The sequence below is a fragment of the Anabrus simplex genome, chromosome 9 (genome assembly GCF_040414725.1).
Source record: "Anabrus simplex isolate iqAnaSimp1 chromosome 9, ASM4041472v1, whole genome shotgun sequence".
NCBI lineage: Eukaryota > Metazoa > Arthropoda > Insecta > Orthoptera > Tettigoniidae > Anabrus > Anabrus simplex.
In genome coordinates this window covers 67,309,320-67,332,238 of record NC_090273.1, presented here as the reverse complement: position 1 = coordinate 67,332,238, position 22,919 = coordinate 67,309,320, and the positions used below count along the sequence as shown (strand labels likewise).

At 38.4% G+C, this 22,919-nt stretch overlaps 1 protein-coding gene across 2 annotated transcripts; it reads left to right on the top strand.

The window, feature by feature from the left end:
- The first annotated feature begins 858 nt into the window (after window positions 1-858).
- LOC136881227 (zinc finger protein 552) lies at window positions 859-22,666 on the top strand. Of its 2 annotated transcripts, none has more exons than XM_067153961.2 (3): window positions 859-962; window positions 4,561-4,993; window positions 20,938-22,666. In XM_067153961.2, the coding sequence occupies exons 2-3, from the start codon at window positions 4,632-4,634 to the stop codon at window positions 21,401-21,403; spliced, it is 828 nt and encodes a 275-aa protein (XP_067010062.1). In that variant the 5' UTR covers window positions 859-962; window positions 4,561-4,631; the 3' UTR covers window positions 21,404-22,666. The 2 variants fall into 2 exon arrangements, with proteins under 2 accessions (XP_067010062.1, XP_067010063.1); XM_067153962.2 differs by lacking the exon at window positions 859-962 and adding an exon at window positions 987-1,092.
- Window positions 22,667-22,919: the final 253 nt, after the last annotated feature.

Below are 22,919 nucleotides of genomic sequence, written 5' to 3'. Positions count from 1 at the left end.
CTTACACATATGATGCAATGAATTAACATTTAATAGCTGGACAATTTTCCTCTTAACATGAAGCCTCCTAACAGAAAGAAAATCTATAAAATCTCGGCTTTAATCTGAGAAGAGGGATAAAAGAAAGAAAAGTTTGAAAATGTTGTCGATAGTGATGCTTTGAGGAATATTTACATACAATTAGAGTAAAAATGTAACATACCCTTGGCTGTATAGTCGAGGATTTTTAAAGTCGCTGGCCTGGAAATGATCTGAACAGATCTTATAATTCTTATAAAAGCGTAACGTCCCTTCTTTCTTGTACACTTTATCCAAATCGCTTCTGTGACATTTCAAAACCCACAGATCACACCTACAACAACACATCGGTATTGAAGGTTAACTGCTGCACTACACAATAAAATATACGTGTTATATTTTAAGCCCGTTAAAATATGGGTCGAGCAGGTCAGAAGATTATGAAGTACTATAAACATCACTGTCACTGGAAGAATATATATGCAAACACAATATTACTTACATGTTCTTGTCACGAGAGAACCTGAAGAACGACCGCGCATTTTTCTCTACTTCGTAATTACTGCAGCCAAACACAGCACATACCTTTCCCCTCATGTTGAGAGGAGATATCAAGGAATGACACACGCTACTATTTAATTATGCCAACTCACTGAAAACGCATAAATAACACCAAAAACTTCACACAAAAATACACGTGCTCTTATGACAGAATCAGTACCGTTCAGGTCTATCCGCTAGAGTGAGCTCCAATAGCTGTCCCTCGATATCTCGCTCAGTGTCGTGTATTGTCTCTACTGTATTTGGTAAACATTCATGCGCATCCTTGTACCTCTATGATGGAACACAGCTGAGCGCTGGCCCGAGTGCCGACTCTGCCGACCGCACCTGCGCCGGGTCAAGACCAGCTACACCGAGCTCTGCTGCTCAATGGATGTAGCGAAGTTCGTAGGAGTATAATATAGTGTACGACTACGAGCCTTTAGGTCCCTGTCTATTTGTTGTTTCTTTTTAAAACGACAGTAGTCTGTGTAGATGAATCATCAATGTCATAAACTCTTAAAGAAATTGTGTGTAAGTTAAATAGCAAAGAACTGAGTTATTTAAACTTTATGTCTGCAATGGAAAAACGAATTTAATTCTGAAAAAAAAAAAAAAATTGTATATACGAGTATCGGGTACTTCACGTAGTGGTGTCTTATAAATATAGTACAACGGCATCCACGATTGATTGGTTCCCTGAGTTGTTACTGCGCGCTCGCAAAGAGAACGTGCTACTGTGCTCTTTACGTTATAATTGCGGAATGTGTGGGATCATGTACCGACAGAGTCGATTGACATTTAACAATGTCTAGATTCGAGATTCGTGGCAGAAGATCTACTGGCATGTTAAATAACTTATTTTGGGTGCGAAGTTTCGACACCACGGCGTTTTTATGACGGATAGTTAAACTGTCATTGAACATATTGCATTATTATTTAGGCTGTCTTCATTGCATGGGTCGATTAAATAATGGAAAGTGACAAGGAAGTGATAAGTCGACCTGTTGGGTCCCTATACTCTGTTTAAATTTATCCAGTGTTCCCACCCTTTTTACCACCTGTAGTCAGTTCATCCGTTCCTCTCATCCTTTTTTCTGTGTTTATCTGGATTTTTTCTTGTCCTACTCTTCTTATATGTAGACCAAAGGTCTGTAGGTAATGATGGCCCCTCACTACCGGGTGTATGCATAAGTCTTTTTCGGTTTCACTATGAGATGGTGCCAGCGAACAGTACGCAGCGTACGAATTTGACACATACGTCAGTTTGTTCATCTGACATTAAACTACCACCACATGAAAGTTGAGTCCGCCAACCACTAGCGTCTGTGTTGTATCGTTCAGTGATCATATCGACGTTTATGTCTGAAAGAGAACATTTGAGGCACACATTGTTTTTTTTCTTATTTAATCAAAAGACAAAGGCTGTGGAAAGTCATTGTTTGCTGGTAGAAACATATGGTGAACACGCTCCATCGATTAGAACATGTGAGACATGGTTTTGACAATTTAAACATGGTGATTTCAATGTGAAGGCAGTGCACGCTCTGGTAGACCACAAAAGTGCGAAGACAAGCAATTGCAGGCGTTACTAGATGATAACCAAACTCAACAGCAATTGGAACAAGCATTAAATGTGTCACAAGAACCAATCAGGAGAGATTTACGAGCAATGGGGAAGATCAGTAAACTCAGTAAATGGATCCCTCATGATTTGAATGAATGGCAAATGGAAAATCGCAAAGTCACTTGTGAAATGCTGCTTCAACGCCACGACAGAAAATCATTTCTGTACCGTATCGTGATGGGTGATGAAAAATGCATTTATTTTGAAAACCCAAAATGGAGAAAATCGTGGCTGTCACCTGGTGAAGTCGGTCCTTCAACACCAAGGCCAAATTGCTTCAGCAAGAAGACCATGTTTTGTGTTTGGTGGGACACCAGCGGTATTGTCACCATACCAACCTCAACTGGCAAGTTGAGTCCGCCAAATACTAGTGTCTGTGTTGTATCGTTCAGTGATCATGTTGAAGCCCGGCGAAACCGTTAATGCACAACACTATCGCCAACAAATTATTAATTTAAATCACGCATTGATCGAAAGACAACCCGAATGGGCCAGAAGACATGGCAATGTGATTTTGTTACACAACAGTGCGCCATTTCACACAGCAAAACCAGTGAAAGACACCTTGAAATCGCTTGGATGGCACATCCTTCTGCACTCACCGTACTCCTCCGATGTGGCTCCATCTGACTGTCACCTCTTCACATCGATGGGGCATGCGCTCACAGAACAGCAATTTAGAGGAAGTTGGAAAATGGCTCGACGAATGGTTTGCCGCAAAAGACGTGCACTTTTTCTGCCATGGTATTCATAACTTACCTGAAAGATGGGCGAGGTGTGTAGAAGCCGATGGCCAATATTTTGAATAAACAAAAAATGAATTTCCCTTGAAAATTACTTGTTTTCTTTACCACAAAAAAACAGCAAAAACTTATGCGTACAGCTGGTAAGCTATGAAACCCGCACTCCTGATGAACTGGGAAGCAGAAACGAGCTTATCAGGAGCTGAGAAGAAGTGGATTTAAGAGAACTGGGATTTATGAGGAGAGATCCTATCTACTTGAGGACGGCACTGTGAAGATGTACAGACTGCCCTTGTCCCTGTTTTCATGTTTGCCCTCTTCTCCTCTTTCTATTGCTCCCTCTTCTGATACTAAGTAAAGGAAAGGAACAAACAAGTGTAAATCAAGTCATATATAGAAAGAGAGGAGTATCGAAAGGAACACAGAATAGGACAAACTCAGTCCCGCATTGAACTGTCAATGTGTTTATCCTATTATATGTGCCTGTTCTTGTATTCATGTTTATCCTTTCCCCTCTTCCTTTTTCCTATGTTTATAAGGCGTTCTTCTTGTCCCATACTTCTGTATCTAGACCGAAGATCTCTAGAAAATCATGGCCCCTCAATAAGCGTTGAATCCCACCTTCCTGATGAAGCTGGCAAACAGAAACGAGATTATTGTGGGCCGAGGAACTCAATAGGATTAACTCAGCCGCACATTTGTAAGGACTATTTGAGTCAAGTAATGCATATGTTATATAGGGTGCGCACAAACTCCTCTATTAAATTAAATTACATTAAACTCAAACTGACATGATATAAAAGTACATATACTCATTATTTATTTATTTCTACTTACATCTTAGGAATCTAAAACATCGCTATGTTTCCCTCCATGATCTGATGGTCATATTAAGCAACATCCGTGGAGTCACTGTCTGGTAAGCTTCGCGCACCTCATTTTTCAGATCATCAGTTCCAACATATCGCTGCTTCCTCACCTGTTCCTTTATGTAACCCGAGAGTGCGTTATCAGGTGTTGTTAGATCAGGGTTCCTTGGTGGCCATGGAAGAGAAACTGGATCATTGTCCGATCCCCTGCTCTGACGCACGTTTCCGTATGGATGCGACCGGAGATTGTTCAATAGATTTTTACACGTCAGCACAAAAGTCCAAGTCTGGTGGTTGGTCTTCCACTTCTAGGCGCATCACCAACACTGCCTGTTAAAAAGTGTTTTTTTTTTTTCCCCACACTAACAACGTCTTCTTTGCCGGTGCTGCTTTCATAAACCGCTCAACAAAATCATCCCTCACATTTTTAATTGATTTGCCATTAATTTTAAGCTCATGAATCCACACTGCGGCCATCAAACGTTCCTCAATCGTATAATCACTTGTATCAGCCATTCTTTCAATATCTTGGCACCATCTGCTGTCAACAATCGAAGTCTATTGGGTATCTTGACAATAGAAGTTAACTAAATAATGGGTAGGGGTATACGGACTTTGTGCACACTTTGTACAGGTGTAGGCTTTCAAATCAAAGCTCACATGTTAAACATGCAGTATTTGTTACTGAGCTTTGGATAAGCTGAATAAGGGATTTTTCTAATGCACTTTGGTTCAAAATTAATTTTGTGTTAATTTTTTTCAGGTTTGAAAAACTAACTGCAAGATCACAACAGTAATATTTTTGAAAAGTCATGGCAGAGACAGCTGAGGTTTATGTTGATATTCAAAACTGATCCTAATACTGAAGAGAAGAAAAGAATAGAGATGCAAGAAGTGGACAATTCTGCCACTGGTTCTTCTGACACTCAGGAGGTTAACAGTAATGGATGTCATGATAGCAGTGACAACTTGGAAGATCAGAATTCAAATGATGACAGTGATTGTGATGAGGAATTATGGTATCCAGTGAAAGTGGAGTTAATAGAATGCGAACATGAACTCAATGCTTGTGGTGGTGATGTAGATTCTTGGAAGCAGGAAGACTCCAGAGTTGAACTGAACGCAGACAGTTTAGTCAAAGGATACATTGATGTAGCACACAGTATACAAGAAAGGAAATACCTAGAAAACATTGAGTAAGTAATATCTTGTTATGCATATACCTGTTAATATACATTTTCCCAAAATACATAATTAATGGAGATGAAACAAGCTAGTGTACTAAAATAAATAATTAAAGAATGAAAGAATGTAGAATATGAATACACTTAAAGAAAAACACAATAATAGGCTTTTGTGAGCTGAGGGAGGTACATCCAGGGCAAACAGGGTGGACTAGGAAGTGGTGATGAAAATAGCCTACAGGGTGCTGGAAGTCAAGTAAGGATGACTTAAAGTTGTTAGTGTTAAACTGTAGAAGTATTGTAAGGAACAGAATAGAATTAAGGAATTTAATATAGCCTATATTTATCAGACATTGTAATACAAGTTGAATCATGGATTAGAAGCGCTGTTGTGGATGCAGAATTATTTTTATGGAACTGGAATGAGAAACGTGAAATTCTATCTCTAAAGATAATAAGCAACTTGATGTCTTGGAGTGTACAGACCTGGAAGGGGTGATGCTGACACGGAATTATTTGATAAGATAATCGGTTATGTGCAGAACAACACTGAAAGGAACGTGGTTGTAGTGGGTGATTTCTATTTACCAAATGTTGTTGGAAATGCAAATGACAAAGCATGACCAACAAATGGTAAATAAGTTAATCTGGGATGGACAGCTGAATCAGAAAGTGATGAAACCAACTAGAGGGTTGAACATTCTGGATGAGGTGCTGATAAAACCAGATGAGCTCTATAGGGGAACTAAAGTGATAGGTAGTATCAATGATCATGGAACTGTTTTTGTCAAAGTTAAAATTTTTTTAAAAAAGTGATAGAAAGTAAAAGTGTAAAGGGAGGAATATTAGGCAGTGCCATATGGTTGATAAGATAGGCAGGAGGGAGTCCTTAAAAAGTAATTGTAGTTGGTGAAAAGTGATAAATAAAAATATAACTAGCCTATGGTCTGAGTTTACAGCAGTTGTTGAGGATTGTGAAAACTGTTATGTATGTTTAAAGGTGGTAAAGAATGGTAAGGACCCATTATATTTATCATCAATCATCATCAATTCCCCTTTTTCAGCTGACACCAGATGGGGGAAAAATATGGCCCTCTTCACTTCGTCCTGTGTCTTCACCTTTCCTCTTCCAACACTTGTGTTCCAGACCAGGTTCCATTGTCCTATGCTGTTCTTCAGAGTCCATCCATCATTATTACGGTATCCCTCATCCTTTCTTCCCTGTCATATGTCTTTCCACTGCTTGTCTTGGCAGTCTTTCTTCTTTCATCTGCTTGACATGTCTAAACCACCTCTATATGTTCTGTTCCAAGTTTGTCATTTAGATTTTGCACACTTAGCTCTTTCCTTATGTCTTCATTTCTCCTCTATCCTTCCTTGTCTTCTGTATTCATTATAGGCCTAGTATAACAGGGAAATAAAGATATTAAGAAGGAGATGCAAGCTAGAAAGGAATGGTTGCGGGAGTAAGGAGAATTTCAAGGAACTTACTAGGAAATTAATTTAGCAAAAATAAGGTGAGGATAACATGATGACAAACATATTATCTGCGCACTTTTTAGCGATAGATTTACACCCTAGTGCTGAATCGGTCAGCTTCGGTTATCTTCGAGATTCGTATTGGCAACCTTTGAAACACAAACTAAGAATCACTTATCATCGCTGTGCGACATCTGGCGTACACTTTAAGTACTCGTACTGTTGTTTACACAGCAAAGCCAAATTATAGAATTCATGCTTGGAACACGTTTCGCATCGGGAAATGTTATATAGTATTATATATTGTGTGTGTGACACAGATGTTGGTGTAAGATAATAAAGGTTTAGAAAATTCGAATCGATCAATCATATTATCGATTCAATTCAGATTTCATTTCCATTCAGTTGGCAGTATTACCGGAACCGGCAGTTCTCCCTTCTTACTCCTCAACCGAGTACAAAAATCTATCACTAAAAAGTGCACATACAATAATTGGCAGCCATATGAATTTTAAGGAATAATGGAAGGATATGTACAGATACTTGTAGGTAGAAACAGGTTCCAGGAAGGACATTCCAGGGTGCATTAATGAACAAGGGGAGTGTGTATGTGAGGACTTACAGAAGGCAGAAGTATTCAGTCAGCAGTATGTAAAGGTAGTTGGATATAAGGTTAATGTTCAGTGAAGTTCAGTGATAAAATATTTTCAAAAATATAAAACAGTTGAAAACTAGAAAAGCAGCTGGAATTGATATGATTTCCGGGGATATAATGAAGGCAATGTGTTGGGAAATATAGTATTACTGGTACCATATCTGAAGTACTTATTTGACAAATGCTTATATGAAGGAGTTGTACATAATGAATGGAGAGTTGCTATAGTTGACCCTGTGTACAAAAGAAAGGGTAATGGACACGTGTCATGCCAGTCATGTGTTGCTGGTAAGCTCTGAGAATGCATTTTCTCTGATTATATTATATACATTTGCAAAATTACTAACTGGTTTGATAGAAGGCAGTTCAGGTTTAGGTAAGGTTATTCCATTGAGGTTCAACTTGTAGGATTCAAGAAAGATATTGCAGATATTGTACATTCAGGGGGTCAAATGTATTGTGTCAACTACTGACCTATCCAAGGCTGTTGTTAGGGTAGATCATGGGAGAATTAGAGGAGGCGAAGCATTATCTGATTCTTCTGCAAGACAGTATTATTGGACCATTATGTTCTTTTATATATGTATATAAAGGATATGAGTAAAGAACTAAATCACATATAAGGCTTTTTGTGGATGATATTATACCTAAGAGTAATAAATGACTGAAAACAGGGTGTGAATTTTCATTCATTCATTCATTCATTCATTCATTCATTCATTCATTCATTCATTCATTCATTCATTCATTCGGTAATAAATCGATTGTAAGGCTGTGAGCGACTGCAAAAAGATCTCGATAGTACTGTCCGATGGACATGGTAAATGGGGTGAAAAGTCAGGTTGTAAGTTTCACCAAGGGGAAAAGTCCTCTTAGTTTTAATTACTGTGTTGATGGGAGTGAAAGTAGTTCATTGGGAACACACAAGTACCCCGGTGTTAATATAATATTGGAGTAATCACATGAACAGGATATTAAATAAAGATCTTTATATAGTTATAAGGTTATTTAGGGGGTTGTAGTAACGATGTAAAGGATAGGGCAAGTAAGTCACTGGTAAGACCCCAGTTAGAGTAGGGATCCAGTATATGAGACCAGGACTTGATTCCAGAATTGGAAAAGAGTAAGGAAATGAACAGCTTACTAAGCAGTATGTTCCAAGCTGTCAGCGGAGAGAAGATGTGGAATGACATGTATAGTAGAAAAATAAGCTTGAGTGGAGGTTTTAAAAATAGTCTGGTGTCGTTTTATACGTATATATGCATGATATAAAAGTGATGTGTGAGGATATTCTTATACACTGCCTGACAAAAAAATAAAAAATCGAAGCACCCAGAAGGGGAGGAGGAAACGAAATTAAACATTTGTTGAGAGGTTATGTGATGTGATTTCAGTGGTTACAAGATCGAGTCAAAATTACAAAAAACTTGGCAGTACGAGTCCACTTGTCAGTATGACGTTGGATGCATGCACTCATTTGTTTGGGAAGGGTTTCATAAAGAGTTCCCTGAACCACTACCAGCCATGACCTGAAGTCATACTCTATGGCTCCCCACTCCATGACACCAGGAGTAACACCGCTGTGCCTCTCCAAAACATTGGAAGAATGAGACCTCTCCCCACGTTGCCGCCATACTCACAGACTATGGTTATCCGTGGTAGTATGAACTGCAATTCGTCACTGAACACAATTAATTAACTATTTATTTATTTATTTATTTATTTATTTATTTATTTATTCATTCTTGTTTCATTTCGGCCAACTAAGGACCACGTCATTTCAACTGTTTCCTTTGAGCTTTAATGTTGGTCCAGTATTCCTTCATTCGTATACGGTGTTGCTCCTTTCGCTCTTTCGTCCATGCCCTTTCCAGTTTTCATCTTCGGCTTTGGTAGGAAACTCTGATGTTCTTGGAGTTTTTTCTTAAGTGGGACATGCTCCTGGATATCTTCAAAAGAGATCCCAATCTCCTGCAGATCTTTCTGTACCTCACTGAACCATGCCCCCTCTGCCTTTTTCTCTTGGAGGAAAGTGAAAATGTGGTTGGTTAACCGTGTTGAATTCATTCGGGCCATGTGTCCATAAAAAGTAATCCTCCTTTTTCGCATCACATCGGTTATTTTCTCCACATGCGAGTACAACTCCTGGTTGCGCCGTCTCCTAAACTCACCGTTGTCTTTGACTGGACCTAACATTTTTCTCAAAATCTTTCTTTCCTTGGCCTCCAATTTCTCCATCATGCCTTTCTTGTTCATGGCGAGACATTCCGCTGCATATAGAGCCTCTGGCCGGATAACAGTGCAATAGTGTTTGATTTTTGCATTCAGAGATATAGATCTTTTGTTATAGACATTTTTAGTCAGATGGTAAGCCATTTCCATTTTATTCATACGTGAAGAAAAGGCTTCTTTTTCGGACAAGTTAATTTCTATCCATTCACCAAGATACTTAAATTTTTCAACTCGCTTGACTTTTCCATGAGTCCCTTCTAGCTCACTTGGCGTCAGTTTGATATTTGTAATGAATTTCGTTTTCTCAAAGGAGATTTGGAGGCCCGCCTTTGCAGCTTGTGTTTGAAGCTGGTTGATCTGCTTCGTGGCCATATCCAAGGAATCGGCGAAAACCGCGAGATCGTCTGCAAATGCTAGACAGTCAATTGAAAGGTTCTTGTTCTTGTGGCCTAGTCTGACTCCGCTTTCGACTCCTTCATAACTCATTTCTCTGTGCCATTCACGGATCACTTTCTCAAGAACGCAGTTGAACAACAGAGGTGAGAGACCATCTACTTGCCTAACTCCTGTCCGTATTTCAAAGGCCTCTGAAATCTCTCCTCTAAACTTCACTTTTGAGATGGTGTTGGTGAGAGTCTGTTGGATGATCACTCTTGTTTTACTTTCCAAGCCAAATTCCTTTAAGATCTGAAGTAGGGTAGTTCTATCAGTTGAATCATAGGCCTTCTTAAAGTCGATGAACGTTACTAGAAAAGGCTTCCTCCTTAGTTTAAGATATGAAAGGACAGATTTCAGATTCATAATCTGCTCCACACATGACCGTCCTTTCCTGAAACCTCCTTGGCAATCACCCAGCTCTGGATCTAGCTGTACTTATGCCCTGATTTGAAGAGCTTTCGAGAGAATTTTGTAGGTTATAAGTAGGAGGGAGATGCCGCGATAGTTGTTAACATCGGACTTGTTGCCTTTCTTATGAAGTGGGTGGATTAGGGCAGATGTCCAATCACTTTGAAGTCTTTCAGTATTCCAGATTTTATATATGATGTCCGTTAATTTCTCCACTGCATTGTCACTAGCAAACTTCCACAATTCAGCTATTATCGAATCTTCACCCGGCGCTTTATTATTCTTCAAGGATTGGATAATCTGTCTGACTTCCTCTTTCGTAGGTGTAGCTGAATCTCGGTGGACTATTGTTTTATCTTCAAATGTGAATCTGGACATTGGGGCCTTGCAGTTAAGAAGGGATTCGAAGTATTTTGCAAGGATCCGGCAGTTTTCCTTGTCATTATGGGCTAGGTTTCCATTGGAATCTCTGAACTGTAGGCTCGGTGGGTTGTATTTCCTCAAGTTGCTTTTAAATGTTTTATAAAAGTCACGTGTATTGTTCTTCTTGAAATCCTGCTCAATTTGAGCCAGCTGGTGTTCATCAAAAGCACATTTAATGCTGCGGATGGTTTTTACTGCACACTTTCTCTCATTCAACAAGTTTGTCCAGTTGATTTGGTTCTTTAGCGAGTTCCATTTCTGCCAGGCAAACTGTCTTTGCCTTATCGCTGCATCGCATTCACTGTTCCACCAAGCATGCTTGTTTGTCCAGTTGACTTGGTTCTTTAGCGAGTTCCATTTCTGCCAGGCAAACTGTCTTTGCCTTATCACTGCATTGCATTCACTGTTCCACCAAGCATGCTTCCTGGGCTTAGTAAGCTGAACCATCTCTTTAGCTGTTGTGACCAGGGCCTCGCGCAGTTGTTCCCAGTTCTCTGCCTCCACCGATTGTAGTTTCTGGGTGAACTCATGGTTAGATCTGAGTTTTTCTCTATCAAATCTTTCAATCCTTTTGGCTTGAACTCTCCTTGTGTTTCTCGGGAGCAGTTTGATTTTTATCTTGGATAGATAGTGATCTGAGTCCAGTTTTGCTTGTCTTAGAACTTTAACATTCTGAATTTCTCTATCAGCCTTCCGTGCGATCGCGACATGATCAATCTGGAATTCACCAAGGTGGTGATTTGGGGATTTCGAGGTCTTCTGTTTCTTGGGCAGGTGTTTAAAAGCAGTAGACTTCATTACGAGGTTAAATGCCTTACACGGCTCTATTAGCCTTTCTCCATTACGATTTGTTCTCTGGTGAGCAAGATAGTTTCCAACGCTTGATTTATACATACATACATACATACATACATACATACATACATACATACATACATACATACATACATACATACATACATACATACATACATACATACATACTCTGCCCGTTTAAGCCGCGACTAACACATTAGAGACACGAGACCCCCTCAGGGGTGCTTAGTAAGGGATTGACATGTTCCATAAAAGAAATGGTGTGGATCAAGGAGATGGGCAGATATCAGTAAATAATGAACCATCGAAATAGAAACTAATGGTGGATGATTTATTACAAAATAATTCCGTCTTAAGAATTATGATTATGTGAGATGATCACAAAAAATTTTAATTTTACGTTAACTCTTGCTGTACATCCAAAAATTTAAAGCAAATGGGATGGTACATGTTAATGTATTATTAATTCTGACAAAAATTGTTTTCATAAAAGTCATATTTATCGAATATTATTCTGATTGTTTTGATTTGCCTTGAGAATGATGCTCGTGCGCATGTCAAATCATGCCGGAAAATCTGGAACAAGATTTTAAATGCTTAAGTTACATGACTGATCAAAAGATGAAAAAAAAAAAAGTTCTGTCACTTAATTTCATTTTTCATAATTATTTCTCCAATTTAACTCGACTTTTCAATGATTATCTGTTCAGCGTAACCTCAAACTACACGTGACTTTACATGATAAAAGTAAGCAGAAAGAATTTTTTTTTAAATTAAATCTTTAACCATGTGTCATGACCTTAACACAACGCCAAAACTCAGAACAACGATGGTAACACACGTCAATAATTTGCAATAAAAATAAAATCACTCAACCTGTGGGAATAACAAAATAAAAATGCACGTAATAAGTCTCCTGTTACCATCATCCACCAAGGAAAGAATTATAACCAACTACAACTACGGATACTATTTTACAAATATACACACACGTCCACACGTTATCCGTTCATTTCATGGGAATGGCAGACTCCCATAAATAATGACTTGCACCTATAAGTAATCCATCCGGTACAAATAGTCTGGGTAATGGTGACTAAAAATACCATCAATATTTGCATCGAACTCAGGACGTTACTAGAATTTAGCATATATCGAGGAAGTGAGTAATATTATACAGCTTCGATTTAACATTATTGTGATGACGCTCATCCAGTATGACAAAAGGGCTCTCACCATATCATACACTAAATTTTATTTTGTAGGAAGACATGTGATTTACCTCGTGGTTCAATATATTTTATGAAGACGCTATCGCCTATAATTCTCTCACAAAACAACAACTCGCAAATACATCATAAATGACGATAAATTATTCCTAAATATCCGTTCATCATTACACGCAACATCGCAGAAAATAGACTACATGTGCCTCTGTTCATAGAGACGTGAAGATTCACCCCCAAATAGCAAATAAAATCACCATAATCCATGCCACATTTCACCACATGGCACAATGTGAGAGGTACAATAATGAAAATAATTCGCAAAATCCGTCCAAAATATCACGGGAAAATTCTCATAAATGACTGGAACCACATATAAATATAATAATCAGACAATGTCCTTCTTTAAAAGTATGAAATCGGATCCCAAAAGAAAGCTATCCGTATCGTCAGCATAGAGTTAATATGTCAAATGAGCCTGCTGCCTCGTGCAAAATATAGCAAACACTTTTGGCAAAATACAAGAGAAATACATTCCGAAGAATGAAAATATCACGCGTACACAATCCTCAATATTATAGTAATTGAATGGAAACATAAAATTCCTTAAAGGTTAGCTGATGGCTGATATTTAAATCAGATACTTGTCTGATGACATGACTTATTGAAATCCGCAAGGTTGATGATGTTGACATACTGTCATCACGCACCTTAAAATCACATAGTGAGAAAAACTACAAGTCCAACGTTGTATAATGCAAGAAAATAACATGGTAAAGATACTAGAAATCTACTCAAACTACTGTTTAATCAATAATCCCTTCAAGAAGAAAGTTAACTATATATTACAGCTACATAGAACAGATAATACCCAGTATAAATGAAATGTCGACTTAACTTGGATGTCTTGATGACCATGGTTGTCTTCTAGGCAGGATTCAAGGCATTAGGACGCTGTTGGCCTTGGTTCTCGCTTTTAGTACTGCATCCTGATCCAGCCGATGTCTCCAAGGCACATGAACTTCTTACTGTAGGTCTTCATTGCCTTGGCTGGTATCGAACTCGTATTGCTTGAGGTGCACTGAAACTTTCACAAAAATGTTAGTACAAATTCCCCACACGTGGTTTCACAATTGACATGTAATGATACGTACTTTCTTCCCAGACACTATTGACGTCTGTTATGATTTTTTGATGGTCTGTTAAACTGCAAAGAAATGACACTGCTCTCCTCGTGGTGCAAGTAACAGCTGTCCAGGTCTATGAAATACTTCCTTGCATAATAAGTTCCCGAGTGACACGCGCAGCCAGCAGAAACAAGAGTGAGTGAGAATATTCTAGTACAGGTTTGCCACCTATCTTCTGAGCTCTGACGTCATACCTCGTGATTCAGTTGACGTCCTGAATTCCTCGACGTTGTAATTAACATTTGCCCTAATTTCTGATTAATTAATTAGATAATTAATTTAATTTCCAAATATTATTATTCGTGCCTTCCCGAAGCGTGATATCACGGCTTTTATGCACACTCATTGGAGAATGTTTATTAAAACGTCGAATCTGAAGTTGTAATATGACGAAGGATTTTGGATGCAATACTTGTCGTGGGTGAAGAGTTCAGCCGTATTAGAATTTTCTCATCTTCTCTTGCGGTGATAACATTGTCTCTCACCCCTCAACAGATTATACAAAAGATAAACAAAAAGTCATCCCTTTGAGTTCCACTGCCGACACTCCGCGCGGGACACGTGGTGTACAGTCCGGTCTTATAAAATTCACTGCCAATTACAATAGACCTAAAATGTCACAATACATACATACATACATACATACATACATACATACATATATGCATACATACATATACATACATACACACATACACATACATACATACATACATACATACATACATACATACATACATACATACATACATACATACATACATACATACATACATACATACATACATACATACATACATACATACATACATACATACATACATACATACATACATACATACATACATACATACATACATACATACATACATACATACATACATACATACATACATACATACATACATACATACATACATACATACATACATACATACATACATACATACATACATACATACATACATACATACATACATACATACATACATACATACATACATACATACATACATACATACATACATACATACATACATACATACATACATACATACATACATACATACATACATACATACATACATACATACATACATACATACATACATACATACATACATACATACATACATACATACATACATACATACATACATACATACATACATACATACATACATACATACATACATACATACATACATACATACATACATACATACATACATACATACATACATACATACATACATACATACATACATACATACATACATACATACATACATACATACATACATACATACATACATACATACATACATACATACATACATACATACATACATACATACATACATACATACATACATACATACATACATACATACATACATACATACATACATACATACATACATACATACATACATACATACATACATACATACATACATACATACATACATACATACATACATACATACATACATACATACATACATACATACATACATACATACATACATACATACATACATACATACATACATACATACATACATACATACATACATACATACATACATACATACATACATACATACATACATACATACATACATACATACATACATACATACATACATACATACATACATACATACATACATACATACATACATACATACATACATACATACATACATACATACATACATACATACATACATACATACATACATACATACATACATACATACATACATACATACATACATACATACATACATACATACATACATACATACATACATACATACATACATACATACAACCTCTATAAGCACGGAAAGGACACTGATATGCAATGTGATCCACTGTCTGTTCAGTCATATTGCTGGAGAAGCTGCTATGTCAGAATGAATAGGGAGGTGAGGATTGTTTTCTATTTTCTTCCATAAGTTAAGCAGTGACTGTGATCTTCTTAGGGATGGATCTGGTATGTGGCTTAGGGTGGGAAAACAGTGTGTGTTAGTTGGTTGGATGCATCCTGTAATTGTATGAATTGCTTGGTTCAGCTCGGTATCTACTATTCCAGTGTGAGCACTGTTAAACCAGCTCGTGCAACAATATTCAGTGACGGAATAAGAAAAGCAAGAGCAGTGGATCTCAGTATTTGAGCATTAGCACCCCAGGATGTGCCCGCCAGCTTTTGAAGGATGTTATTCCTGGTCTTGATCCTGGCTGACACATTACAGAGGTGATTCTTGTAGGTCAAGGACCTGTTCAGGGTGACTCCCAGGCATGTTGGGTTGCTACAGTACTGTAGAGTCTCTCCTCTGAATGGTATGGTTGGTTTGTACCCAGCACTTCTATTTTGCAAGTGGAAGGTAGCCACAACAGTTTTCAGAGGGTTTGGTCTAAGGTTGTTCTGATGAAAGTAACTGTCTAGAATCTTTAAGTCTGATGTAAGCATTGACTCAGACTCATTAAAGCGTTGGTGTTGGGCGACGAATGCGATGTCATCTGCGTAGATTAATTTTCTGAATTTGATTACTGGGAGGTCATGTGTACACATTGAATAGTCATCATCATCATCATCATCATCATTTCCCAACTCCAGTTTCCCGGGTGTGGTGTACAAGCGCTCACCATCTCCTTCTGTCTTCATACATCTTCTGATCCAGTACATCTTCCCATTTGTATCCTCTCTCCTCCACATCTGATCTTACAGTCTCTATTCAACGTTTTCTTGGTCTTCCCTGTGGTCTTCTTCCTATGAGATTAAGGTCAAAATATTTTCTGGCAGGTCTTACCCTGTTCATTCTCATTATGTGCCGATACCACTGAAGTCTGCATTTCTTTATGACACTGATAATAGGAACCTCAATACCAGCTACTTTCCTATTCACTTCATTTCTGATCTTGTCCTTTCTGGTTGTTTGGTTCATGGTTCTAATGAATCTCATTTCAGTTGCTTGGATTCTACTGAAGTCTTTGTTTAGTAGGGTACATGTCTCTAAACCATACGTGAGGATTGGTACGAAGTAAGTGTGGTACATGATTGTTTTCGCTTTCTGTGGTATTTTGCAGTCCCAGAGAAGATTTCTGACTTGACTGTAGAAGTTCGATGCTTTCTGTGTCCTGCTGATTTTTACCTGCGTAACAGTGTTGTATTTCGAGATTGTGCTTTCGAGGTACTTGAAGTGGGAAGCTGATTCGATTTTTGCTCCTTCCAGAAATATATTTGAGCTTATTCCTTCCCTGTTGATTGTCATTTCTACTGTTTTTGTTTTGCTCATCTTCAGTCCAAAATTTTTGAATGTGTTGTTCCAATCATTAAGTTTCTTCTGAACTTCAGCTTCTGTCTCTTCCCATAAAAGCACATCATCAGCAAATACCAGGGCGTTTGGTTCACTGTCTAATATTCTTGATAGATTTGATGACCTTGTCCATTACTGTTATGAACAGGAGTGGTGACAGAACACTTCCTTGTTGGACACCTCTCTTTGTTTCAAACCATTTTGATCATCCGTTGCCTATCTGGACACAGCTGTAGCACTTCTGGTATAGCATCTTGACTTTGTCAATTAAGTACTTTGGCACCTTTAGGTCTTTCAGACATTCCCATATCTTGTTTCGATGAACACTATCATATGCTTTTTCAATGTCCACAAATGCAGTCACAAGATTTCTTCCATATTCCCAGTACTTTTCTGTCAGCATCTTTACTGCAAAGATAAGATCCACAGTACTTCAACCTTTCCTGAACCCGTGCTGTTCTTCCTCAAGCAAAGGTTCCACTATCTTCTTAAGTCTTGTTTCTATTATCTTTTCCAGCAGCTTCAGTGAGTGTGACAACAGCGTGATGCCTCTGTAATTTCCACACATCCGTCGGTTGCCCTTTTTGAACAGTGGGATGATGACTCCTTTACTCCAAACTTCTGGAATTTTGTTACTTTCCCAAATCATTGATAACTCTCTATATAGCCAATTGAAGCCTGGTATTCCAGCTGCCTTTATCATGCCTGAGCTGAGATCATCAAAGCCTGGGGACTTCCCATTTCGCATGCTCCTTAGTGCTGTTTCTACCTCAAGCCATGTTAATGGGTATTTGTTGCTTTTGGTTTCATCTACACTACATAATTGGTGGCGGTGTTGCCCCCATCTCCATTCATTTAACAGCATGTTGAAGTACTTCTTTATTTCATCCCTGATCCCTTCCTATGTTTGTATCAAGCTACCATCATCTGTTTTCAGTGCAAGGATGTTTATATTTTCATTTCTTTTACTGTTTACTATTTTGTAAAGTAGTTTCCTACTTCCTTGACAGTCTTCCTCTATCCTTGTAGTAAAGTCATCCCAGCACTTTTCCTTTTTTTCCTGGATCAGTCTTTTTACAGCCAGTTTATTTTTCCGGTATTCCTATGCTAGATGTTCAATTTCTAATTCATTTCGTCTATCGTCTGTTTTCTGTTTTTCGAGGTCTAATTTTCTTTTCAGTATATTTCTATCTTTTACTGCTGTCTTCATTCGGTCATTCCACCAAGGTGTTTCCTTCTCTTTTGGTGTGGCACTTGTTTTTCCACAAATTTCCGTGGCTTTTACAAGGGTTTCTTTGAATAAGGACCATTCTTCTTCTACTCCCCCTTTCTCACTTTTGGTAATTTAGCTGTTATCCTTGCTTTATAGTTTCCTTTCTTCTCCATGTCCTTCAACAGCCATGTCTTAATCTTTGGCATTCTTTTGTTTAATTTTAGGCACATGAACATCTTTTAGGTCAGCGATTAATAGCCGATGGTCGCTATCTAGGCGCTTGCTGGGTATGACTTTAACATCTGTAACATACTGACCCGCTTTTCTATCAGTGATGATGAAGTCGATCATAGTCTTGAGCTTTCCATCCCAGCTGTATCTCATTACTTTATGGCTATCCCTCTTCTGATACCATGTGTTCTGGATGGTTAAGTTGTTTCGCACACAGAAATCAATCAGGTTCTCTCCTTCAGAGTTTCTTACCATAGCCATGGGAGCCAACGATGTTTTCACAGTCTAGTCTTTCTTTACCAACTTGAGCATTCAGATCACCCATAATGATTGTGTTCTCCTCTGTTATTTTTTCCTCAAGTTCGATAAGGAATTGTTCTTTCTCTTCTGTGGTACATCCTGTCTGCGGTGCATATACTTGCAGGAGAGTTTGATGTGCATTACCAACACTTAGTCTCATCTGGATGATCCTATCACTCACATATTTGACATCTGTCTGTGTGTCTATATCTTTATGAAGGAGGAAGCCAACTCCATTTTTTTATTCATCATTGTTCCCACTCCAGTACAGCACATATCCATTTCTCAATGACTTCTTCCCATATCCTTTCCATTTTGTCTCACTCAACCCCAATATCTTGAGCTTACGCCTCTCCATAAGATCCACAAGTTCTTCATATTTGTTGATGAGAGTAAGGATATTGAGTGTACCAATTTTCAGTCGCTCTTTCTTGGGAGGGTTTCGTGTATTCTGGTATCTCCGATGAGCATCAGGCTTTTGGCCATCATAAATTCGGACGGTACGAGAAGAACTGTCATGTCCGGTATTTAATTTATTCTTCCATCCGAGGCTTGTTTTAGGTTTGAAAGCAGTACATTCATACTCAACTGTTGACTTGCTAGGCCTAACACAGGTGAGGATTTTCTTTCGGGGTTTACTCCCTTAGACTTTGAAGATCCCTCTTCTCCACAAGGCAGTGGTGTCCTCTTCTAATTATTCCCAGGGAAGATAGGTTGCCTCATCCGCCATCTCTGCCATTCCGAAGGTCTCCTTCTCCACCAAAGATGCCGTTGAATAGTAGAGGGGCCAATACAAAACCCTGAGGGAGTCCACCATTTATATTATGTACTTTCCTTCTGGTGTCTTCAGAAAAAATCTAAACACAATGCAATGCCATTCCAGCAGTCCATGCTTCCCGGTCACAGCACCACTCCAAGCACAGCCATTTGTGTTGTTGTGTTAACGGCAGCCTACACATGGGACGGTAATTCCATAGTCTTACTGCTGTTAGTCTCTGACCACTGGTGCGGGATGACACAGAATGTTACATGGAATTCAATACTTGTTCCCAGATGGCAGGCACAGATGTGAAGGTGTTATGATGTGCTTGTTGCACAATATGGCGATCCTCCCCTGTGGTGGTCAGACATGGTCCACCAGAACTTTGACGACGAGTATGCCTGCCCTCACGTTCCCATGCAGTCCAACATTGCGCCTCTGTCACATCTAAATGCCCCACAAATCTGGATATTGCAGAATTCGACCAGATGACCAAATGGAGACCCATAATGAGGCCCCTTTCAAACTCTGCCAGGTGCTGATAATGTTTTCTCACACGAGTTTGCAGCATCTCCATGTCCTTCACAGTGATCACTCAACATTGTATGTTGTTTATGCCTCTTATAAATCCTACTAGGCCTGGTAACAACACTAATGCATTTTGGTGGCTGTTCTGCCTGTCATAAAGAATTGCAACAAAGTTACGTTGACATCCGACCATTTCTTCGGGGTGCTTAATTTTTTTTTTTTAATTTTTTGTCAGGCAGTGTAGAACAAAACATGTTATTCTATTATAAATAATATTTTTGTTCTTTTGTAGGCACATTCTAGTGTTAACATAAATTTTGTGTTTGATAGACTGAAAATTTTAAAGATTATAGCTGAAACTGGATACATTCAGTTTTCCAGCGCAAACAATTAATTTTGTCTTTTGCTAGTTGGTCTGCAGACCCAAAGTAATACATTCATTTTTCACATGGACCAAAAGCTCTGTCATTGCTGCCTCTTCAACTGCAGGGAGTATGGTGTTATTCGCCTATTGGAGATTCAATATCTTTCTGCCACCAACAGGAATAGCATTGTAGATGATAAATTATGGATATTTCTGACAGACTTAAAGGATATTGGCCCATAGTGATATCACCCTCTTACCTTGCTGGCCTAACTCAACAGTGTCTCCTACTGTGTGCTGTTATTAGAAGCGATCAAACACCTTCTAACATTTTAAAGTAAATGTTTGAACTTTATTTTTGTTTCAGGAAGAAGAAATGGTATCCTTGCAATGTCTGCCTGAAGATGTTCTCTGAACGCTCCAACTTGGCAGCACATTACAGAATACACACCGGCATCAAGCCGTATCAATGTGAAGTGTGTCAGCGGAGATTCACAGAACGTAATACCTTAAAAAGACATCAAGCTACGCACTCTACAGAGAGACCATATCAGTGTGAAATGTGTGATAGAACATACACACATGTCAACTCACTCAATATCCACAGGAAGTTCCACACTTCTTTACGAAACTACAAGTGTGACCAGTGTGACAGAAGTTTTTCAACACATTATAACCTAACCACTCACTATAGGATTCACACAGGGGACAGACCATACGAGTGTGTCGTATGTAACAAAAGCTTTACTCAAATCAGTACCCTCAGGAGACATGAGAATACTCATATGCACAGTCAGATGCTTGCTAGTAGAATATTGGTTAATAATATGTGAAGTGAGAAGGAAGCAAAGACTACATCTCAACAATATCATACGGTACTCAGTTCTCATATACCATATTTCATAATTCTGTAGAATAATTAACATTTGATTCTTTCATTAATCAGAATGAAGGATTTACAGCTTTCTCCATCTAATGTACTAGGAGACTTATCCACTGTATTTGTAAACAGTATTTAAGGATTTTAAGTCATTTATAAGAACATGAATAGGAACGCATATTAGGATAAACATAATGGCAGGTCATCTTGTGCAGAATAGGGAGTGTATAGTTGTATCATATTCTCGTTTGAAATCCCGGTATTCTGTTAACTTTTGGATGAGAATCCAAGAGATGTAGTTCAAGGTGCATGCTTGGAGGAGAGTAATACTTTCAACAGCAGGGAATTAATCATTATTGTCTTCCACGTATCATGCTGTAAGTAGATTTCTTGTGCATCTTCAATTAGTACTGTCAAAATGAATCGGTTCAAAATAGGAAAGGTGTATTTCAATTCTCAACAATTTTTTTCTCTGAAGTTTGAGTTCTGGTGATTATGAAGTTCCTCAGCATGATATGTTTGCAAATTTCATTGATGTGTTAGTCTCTCTCTTCCAGGGCTGCATTGGTTGTGCTGCAATTTTTCACAAATCCAGCTCAATTTCTAGTCATTTTGACATTCTTATGAATGTGTGGCTTGGTAGGTGGTTCAGTGGAATTTTCTTTTGTATTTTTCTTTAATTGATTTCAAGTACTGAAATATAAAGGGGATATCATCATTTTTAAGACATGTATATGATACTGTTTCTATTGCTTTGTAACATGTAAGGTGAGTTGTTCTTGATGAATAGCAGATTTACTATAGATGACAGAAACGTAATAAAACCTCAGATATGCAGAATATACTTTACACAACTCACTGACAGACATATTTGAATGGTTTAAAAATGTAATTATCAAAATTGAAGTGAAGATAAATATGGAGAGAACTGAGTGAGTTGGCCCTGCAATTAGTGCTGCGTAGCTCTGAGCTTGCATTCAGGAGATGGTGCGTTTGAATCACACTGTCAGCAGCCCAGAAGATGGTTTTCCATAATTTCCCATCTTTACACCTGTACCTCAATTTTTTAAAATTTATTTTTTCAATTTGTTTTACGTCGCACCGACACAGATAAGTTTATTCTTTTTTTCAGTTTGTTTTATATCACACCAACACAGATAGGTCTTATGGTGACAATGGGATAGGAAAGGGCTAGGAGTGGGAAGGAAGCAGCCGTGGCCTTTAAGGTACAGCATTTGCCTGGCGTGAAAATGGGAAACCACTGAAAACCATCTTCAGGGCTGGGTTCTAACCACACGGCCAACTCGCCCCATGTGTACCTCAATTGAGGCGTTGAGCGCAATAGTGGCTCAACCCACAAAAATGTAGAAAATGAGTTATAGCACGTAAAATGTTGTTCATAATGGTAACTAGGAGAGCAACTGTGGCCCAGACCACATTGTGGCACCCCCGACAGTTGGCAGGCGAGA

Bases quoted from the DNA above. Each gene is read 5' to 3' on its own strand.
- LOC136881227 (XM_067153961.2), top strand. From the start codon at position 4,632: ATGTTGATATTCAAAACTGATCCTAATACTGAAGAGAAGAAAAGAATA. The intron at 4,994-20,937 runs GTAAGTAATATC...TTTTTGTTTCAG, and splicing joins AAATACCTAGAAAACATTGA to GAAGAAGAAATGGTATCCTT.